This window comes from Drosophila miranda, chromosome 2 (genome assembly GCF_003369915.1).
Source record: "Drosophila miranda strain MSH22 chromosome 2, D.miranda_PacBio2.1, whole genome shotgun sequence".
Lineage (NCBI taxonomy): Eukaryota > Metazoa > Arthropoda > Insecta > Diptera > Drosophilidae > Drosophila > Drosophila miranda.
In genome coordinates this window covers 18,949,278-18,957,501 of record NC_046675.1, presented here as the reverse complement: position 1 = coordinate 18,957,501, position 8,224 = coordinate 18,949,278, and the positions used below count along the sequence as shown (strand labels likewise).

Below are 8,224 nucleotides of genomic sequence, written 5' to 3'. Positions count from 1 at the left end.
CGCTGAACGCTTTCTGGCGTAAGTATTTTTTGATTATTTTTACTATTTATGCAAAACGAAATGCAAAAACTCTCATATCGTTTTATCGGGCTCATATTCATACATCCATGATTGGTCACCTGTTACGATTTCAAAAAAGTTCATCACCGTGGCTGTATTTGATCACCGTTGCTGCGCATTAATTGGCAAGAGCCATATTTTGCGCCATTGACGGCAAACTGTTTATGTATCATGTGTTATTGTACATTTATGTTAAAAAAAAAACACAAACATGTAATAGGGGGTATGTTTCCTGTCGATGGTCATTCTAGGCTAACAGAATGTTCGAAAAATCTAGATTTAATGTTTGTCATTCAAGGGTCTATAAACATTGGCGTGATATTGGGATTTTTCACTCCAGGCATTTTTGATGGCATGTTTTAATGATTCAACACCTTCAAATTGTGTTTCGGGTTCATACACTGTACCCGAAAGCCATCACCATACGTTCTCTATCATATTTAGATCTGGAGAGTAAGGTGGCCACTCCATTAATGCAACATTTTGGTCTTCAATCCACTTTACCACTCTAGCAGTATGGATTGGGGCATTTGCTGAAAAGTCCAGTTTAATGTCTCTAAGATGTTGGAAAATTAGGGAAATGACATTTGGAGTAGCTCTTTGCATTCATCGTATACGAAACAAACTGGATTTCATATGTTCCATAAGAGATGGCACCCCACAAATAATGTTCTTTCTTTGTTAAATCATGAAATTAATAATTAAACCCATCTAGTCCACCCAAATTAAAGCGTTTATCATTAGATAAAACGGTTCGGTACCGGTCGGGGTTCCCTGCAATATAATCCTGAGAAAAAAGAGAGCGAGCTTTTTTACGAACGTCAGTGAGTGGTGGTCTTTTTTTTATTTTGAATCTCTTTAGATGTTTTTCATCTCGTATCACTAGCTCGCTATACTAGCTTTGACTTCAAAATTTTATCGAATTTTAACCGCAGAGCACATTGGGTGTGAGGCTTCTCGCAGCATTCTTCGCGTTTGCCAAGGCGCGAATGCTTTTCTGTTTGGAGCATTCATATTATTCCTATTTCCATAATTTTATGGATTTCTTAAGAAATGAGACAACAGACTGGCCTTTTAAACATTTTGTTTGGCTATCTGCCTGGTTGTAAGGTTGCTGTCTCGATATGCCAATATTTGAGAATTTTCTTCCGCTGTTACAGTTTTATCACGACCCATTCTATATTAAAAAAACTTGAAAAGTGCAAGAGGTATATAAATGCACCTTTTACCGTGTACAGCTTATCAGTAACTGAAACCGCAGCCTCTGAATCTATTCGAATGATCGCCAAAAAAGCTAATTTTTCGGCATAGGGAAAGGCAGCCCACTCTTATTCCCCTATTTCGTCAACTATACTGCTCTAACAGCAAAAAATTTCGTCGAAAGCTTATTTCACAAATGATAGAATCAAAGTTTAAAACCAAAAATGCATTGAGTCTATTCTATTGATCGGCAGTGTACGTACATGAATGAATTTTAAAGATTCAGAAAAATGTGGTACGCTAACTTTGAATTTTATAAGATTACATCACTTTTGAATACTCTATAATAGATATAAAAAAGCTTAAGCTCCATATAAAAATAAATCATTTTATTTTACACTTCCCGAGCCATATCGAATTTCACGTTCAAATTGCTCTGCTTTCAGTGTACCGTCTATACTCTCAAAATTTTTGTTAAAAACACTATATGCGCTAATTTCGTTTTGTTTTTTTGGGCCCGTTCGCGTATTAAAATAAATACCAAACAGTGCGGAAAACATAAGATAAACCAATCCAAACTTCAGTTCAATGGCTATTACATAGAGAGTTATCCAAAAAAGAAGATATACAGTCCAAAGAGTATACTTGAGTACGTTCCCCCCTGAATGGTCTTCGGTTTCGGGCATAATGCTGCTTTCTTCCACAAATTCGTTCGCACTGGAGGACAAAGAGCCATCGTGCGAGTTTTCTTCGAAAAGTTCGGGATGGTTTTTTGAAGGCTAAAAAAAAATGTGTATGAAATTAACAGAAAACCTTACTTGAAGGCAAATTTTATATTTTTCTGCATATGTACATATGTATGTATGTATGTACGTATGCACTTTCATACGTATGCAATTTCATACGTAAACGGTACCTGTTGCAAATCGATTGTAGTTTCTTTAGTAGAACCAGTGCCAAACATTAAAAATCTGTAAAATTTTTCCTTTAAATTTTCAATCGTTTTTTTCCTTCGCTTTTTAAGGCGATATTGTTTTAACTGTTCTTGAAAATCAGCCATTGTATTAGTAATATACAGATTATGGTAATACTAATTCCGGTTAAAATACTAAAATACTTGTTACTTGTCCGTATTTAAGTATTTTAAGGGGGACTCAGTACTATAGACTGTGCATACCGAGCACATCCCGAGGGAACGGTGGGATTATGGGACGTGAAACCCCGATTCACATTCCGTCAAAAAAGCAGCTGATGAGCATTAAATGAATAAAATTTGGTCTGAATTGTGAAATTTTCACAATTTTAATTTAGTAAGTTGGGAATATTATTGACTCTATTAAAAGAATCCATACAATGAAAGTTACTCTTTGGACTCCCTTAAAAATTGCAGCAGCTCTGTTTGGAATGTGGTTTGGCCAAGGGTGCTCGCAATTTGCTGAAGTATCTCTCGCTTTGTTTCCTGGTGCTGCTCCTGTTATTTCTGTTGCTTCTTCTGAATTTCAAGTTTTTTCCGAACAATCTCCTCCAAATTGGAGGATGGATTGCATGTCCATTTCGATTTGCGTGTATTGTTTGTTTATTTAATGGCTGCAAAATAAATTGTTGCTTTGTTGGTCAATTCCTCTACGTCTATCGACTATGTATCTGCGCGTTACTCTCCGTTCTAGTTGCCTTTGTTGATTTCGTTCATCTCGGGCCTCTTGCGATTGTGATTCACCTAACTACGCCATTCTGACACGTTTATCTGCATTGTTTTCTTGGATTTGTTCACCTGAAATTCGTACTCTTATATCTCGCATGGTTCTAGACTTGATCGTTTGTCGATTCATATTGTCCCCTCAGCGTCTTATTGGCATCGCTTCCGAGATGAAACGAATAATGATTTCATACACCATGTCTTACACAATATTCAAACCCCAGGACCGAATATTTGTTTCGGCCTACTGGGATTTCATATTCAATTTAATATTTTTCATAAGATTTTCTTTGAATTTCATGATGCCACATTTACTTTAAATGCTATTGGCCCAGATTGGCAAGATTACCTTGGTAATCGTAGCAACAATTTTCTGGGTTTTACAGGTGCGGCAGCTCCAGATGGCGATGGGCGCCTCCCACTATGCTATGCCTTAAAACTAATCAATCTGAATCAAATTTTGTTAAAACATGAGGGCGGGTAAAAAAATTATGTATACCATATCCTGACCCGATCAGACTACTTCGGGTACCTACCCGATAACAGTTTGTTTAGCTTTAGCCGCTCGTAAGATGACCCTCTTGCGCAGTGTCTAATTTCCAGCAGCGCTTGGTGAAGCGCAGGATATATGCACGGACTCGTAGAGCACTCTCCAGACTGCAGAATCGTTCGAGGAAGTCTTCGGCTGGGTTGAGTGCGAAATGGACCTTTACAGCACGCTGCTCTGAGGTCATAACGGGGGAATTACTAACTGGTGCGGGCCATTGATCTCGGCTCCTCTGCAGCCAAGTTCGGACAAAAGCACTGCAGCGCTGGCAGATCTCGCTTGGAAGCTCATAGTCCCATCCCAGGTCCTGCAACTAGATTTCTTGCATAAAGATCTTGGAATGGACAATTAATGGGGCCATCCACCCCGCGGGGTCGAACAGTTTTCCGATCTGGGACAGAGCTACTCGCTTGGTGTATGACGACTCAGGCGCTAACTCGGGAGGGACAAAAAGAACTCGTATGAAATCGCTTTGCAGCGAATCCCGAGAGTCTTAACCGTGCTATCTTCGTCAATCTCCAGTAAATCATTGTGGAGAAGATGAGCACTCGGTATTCCTGCCAGAATAGCTTTGTGGTTTGAAGTCCACTTTCTCAGCGGAAAACCTGCAGAGCTAAGTGCAGCCTCGTGGATCGCTAGTCGAGCCTCATCGGTAGAATCCGCTCCGACTAGGACATCGTCGACATACATGAATGATCGGATAATGTGAATTTCTTTCGGAAATCTGGACTGGACTTCGCCCAGTCCTCCCATGGGAACGGAATGGGTTTGGGATTTCCCTTTGACTTGTCTGACGAGGTTATGCTCGCCCTGGAGTGGGCCTGAGTCTCCATGCCTGGATGGCCGTCCTCGGTCACCTCGAGAGACAGGTACCGCTCCGACAGGAACTTGTCCATATCGTGCCAGGTATGAATTTAGGACTTGTGTGTCACATATTGCTCCCAGAGCTCCAAAGTCGTTTTCGTCAACTTCGCGGAAATGAGGTACACTAACACTCCGTCAGCGAAAACTCTGTCTGTCGAGACCTCGGAATGGTTGAGTGTCGTAACGCACTTGTGAACGGCCCTCTAAAGCTCTTTTAGCGCTGCTGCTGACTCACTGCGGATTTGGGGCAGACTTAAAAGTAGCTTCAGCTGGGCTTTGAGTATCAGCCTCTTGTTCTGGAAACGCTCACGGTTGGCGTTGCATGCGGACGCGAAACCCTTCTTTGTGAGTGGAGCCTGTGCCACTGTGTCGGGTGCCTCACCGCTCGTTTTTTTATTGAGGTGGAGCAGTTTTTACTTGGCTCCAGTGGCCAACCTTGGGTTCTCTATATATATGGCAGTGAACAGGTCTCGGAACGTGGGCCACTGCTGGTATTCCCGACTGAAAACTCCAGTGTCACATGGAGGAAGGCGGCAACCACCGGAAGTCGGCACTTGAATGGCCAGTTGAGGCGTGTGAGGGATAGTCTGGGGCATTGCACGTAGACCGCGTAGCAGTCATCGTACATCCCTTGGACGTCAGCTACCCCCTCCGGATCCGCTTCCGATATCGTCCCCTCACAGGTCTCGAACTCCGCGTCCACTTTCGCCCACAGACTACGGAGTTGATCTCGATGGACTTGGGAGAGCGAGCGGGTTGGTGTACCAGCATCTGGAGCGCTGAGCTTCTGGTCGAAGCGTGTCAGTCTGCTTGCAGCCAAGGCAAACTACGACCGTGCGGAACTGGCGGCCGATTGGGCCATAGTGCTAGGAACCGTGCGAGAGACTACCGAAGGGAGCAATAAAGCCTCGAAGGCATGTGGTGTGTGAGCCCGGGACGTGGACGGACCTCGCTCAGCTGGGGCCAGACGGGAAGATGCGAGCGTCGTGACTAAGCCGTTAGAGCTGGGAGGATGAGTCAAACTCAGCGAACTCACCCCCTTAAACTTCTTGCGAGAATGCTTCTCACCAGTGGGCATGTTTGGCTGATCGATTTGCGATAAGCGTAGTAGAGTCGCAAAGCAGGTGAGCGGAAATAGAGCAGTGAAAGTTCTAAACGACGAACCGTGGATATGTGGTCTTTGTGGAATTTATTGCGAGTATCAATATTATAGAAATCGTACACCGTGGACGGAATATATAAATATAAAATATATATCAAAAAATGTCCAAAGGCAGGGTAGCGCGAAAAATATTCTCCCACCAACACTAACGCAAGCCAGCGGTGGAGAAGCGAAAGCGAAAAGAAAAACGAAAAGAATGACGAAATTTAAACAACGGATAAAAACGGAGTATAGATGTACATATATGTATATCTATACATAGATATGCAAGAATATGCTACTTTAAAAACAAAATGCGTACGTAAATAAAGATGTTCCGTACGTATGGAATCGTGTTAGTATATATATTTACATATAAAACAAAAAAACTATGGATTAGTGGGCATGCACGGAATAAACAACAAGGTGACTGCAAGAATCTGTGCAGAATATGAATGTGTGTACGCAATGTTTGTATGCAAGTGCATATGTGTTTCGGCCACGACAGAGATGTTGGAATATTAGTTACAGACAGGTAAATGTAAGCACTGGATCGGAGGCGGAATGCAGGAGCTATGTAGCTCGGATCAAATTAAATATTTTCGAAAAATATGAGGCCACAAGCGTTGGCAGAACGAAGTAAGGTTTAATTTTGGAGGGAGAGCGGTAAATACATATGTACATGTACATATGACGATGTGTCTGTGTACATGGGGGCTGGCGTATGATTCGGCGGATAAAATTCGGCTCGCTGCGGGTGAATTATTTTAATTTCAATGCGGCACAACTGGTTGCACAGACAACGGAGCTATAAGCACTTTTATCCGGCATGTGGGTATTTAGGAGCACTTGAAGAAACGGAGAAAGTCCGGCATTGCCGATTATATGGCGCCGTCGATAGAAAGTTGAAAGGAAAGAAGCGGCACGTATATATGTACATATGTATATGTACATATGTCCAGCCGACTGGGACCAGGAGGAAAGGATCCACTGGAGATGGGCAGATGGGGAATCCGTACTTAACTTGGAAATTGGGAATTATCCGCCGGCGCTAGCTGGGGTTGACTTCTCCTTTTGTTCAGGCGAAGATCCGGCTTAAAGGACCTGTAGGGGGGCGCATCAACGGAGCTGCTGGGTCCAGCGACGAGTGAGCAAACGAATCCAAGGCGAAGACGTGTAGTTCCAATAGAGGTGTTTCAATGTATTTTTGTATATTTCTATGTATAGGGTGCGAATATGTAAACGACGCGGCAGCTTGTAGCGGGGGTGGAAATGTAACTAAGACTTAGCTTAAGCGTTTAGCTGCGGTGAGCGCCGTGTGGATCGTGGACTTTGGATCGTAGATCGTGGATCTTCCAAAAGCATTCTATGTGCACTGACTCCCTCTCCTCTATTACTGAAATTACCAATCCCAATAACCACTCCTCCTACGCCTCCTCAATCAGAAATCTTATTACCAAACACGTCCTCAATCCAAGTCACATAGGTATATAACAAAATGAAATCATACACCCCAAATCACAACACAAACGAAAATTCCCAGTTCCTAAAACAAATCCTCCAATCCAAACAAACCGACCTCCACACAAAAGCCCTCTACCTGGTACCAACAAATGAGCAAACTCTCTTTAACTAATCCTCCCCCAAAAACACTAGCCTAAATAAAATACACCAAGTCAACATAAATAGACTGAGACTTGGCCCCACCAAGCTCTCCAGTGCCCACTAGTGCAGAGTGAAGTTTAAAAAAAGCTTCAGCAGGGTAACTAACTGCAATAAAAGACAGTCTTAGAGTAATTCTTGGTTTTGCATAATTTTTGAACGTTTAACTGTATTTAATTCGTAAGTTCGATTTCTTTAATCTATTATACTGAGATAGGGGCTTGACTTTTTCATTATATTTTTTAGTTTTTTCGTACGAATGTCACGTCATGCCAAATTGGAGATGGCCATATACAAGATAGACATTTGTACAATATGTACATACATACATATGTACTAAGTATACTAGAGGTCTGCATGAATGGCACAAAACGGGATTTGAATTAACAATGCGCATAATGAATTGAGTGAATTCGAATGCTACGGCGCAAGAGTTTGAGTGAGTGTATGCTCTAATATATGCACATATGTATGTATGTATGTATAGATAGCTCAAACACACAACACAAACGAAGCTGTGCGAATTTATTGAATTGAGTGAATTCATTCGAATGCATTTTATTTTTCTCCTGTTGATTTAGGCAGCAATAGATTAAAGTATTGGTATAACATGATTTAAAACTTTTTGCAAAAATTCGGTTAATTTGAATGTCTTCGGCTATTCCGTGTAATTTATTTCGTTTTGCTTAACCTTTTCTTCTAAGTCATACATCTGTATAAACTTAATTCATTGTGTGCGTCACACTTCCGTAACTATATTCAATTTGAAGGCATTCTATTGAAATTTACAGATGTCTAAATCCTATTGCCTAAGCTCTTCATTATGGGATGGGAAACATCTACATATGTATATCTACACAAATTAAACGGATGATCCCAGAGCGAATGGTTGTTGTGGCTAACACCAAACTTCGTAATCTTAATTGAACAAATTTGAGAAAAACTTGATCTTGGTTTTTTTTGCTTTCTTCTGTATAACAATTGAATGTGTTTATATTAAAATATTTTACTTTGATCTCAAAACGGGTTTGCCCCACTCAAGTTGCTCTTGACT

General features: G+C 41.5%; 1 protein-coding gene across 1 annotated transcript; it reads right to left on the bottom strand.

Annotated features, from left to right (window-relative positions):
• Window positions 1-1,471: 1,471 nt before the first annotated feature.
• On the bottom strand, window positions 1,472-2,337 carry LOC108156268. Its single transcript, XM_017287636.2, has 2 exons — window positions 2,177-2,337; window positions 1,472-2,039 (listed from the first exon to the last, which is right to left on the bottom strand). The coding sequence occupies exons 1-2, from the start codon at window positions 2,318-2,320 to the stop codon at window positions 1,650-1,652; spliced, it is 534 nt and encodes a 177-aa protein (XP_017143125.1). The 5' UTR covers window positions 2,321-2,337; the 3' UTR covers window positions 1,472-1,649.
• Between the last annotated feature and the right edge of the window lie 5,887 nt (window positions 2,338-8,224).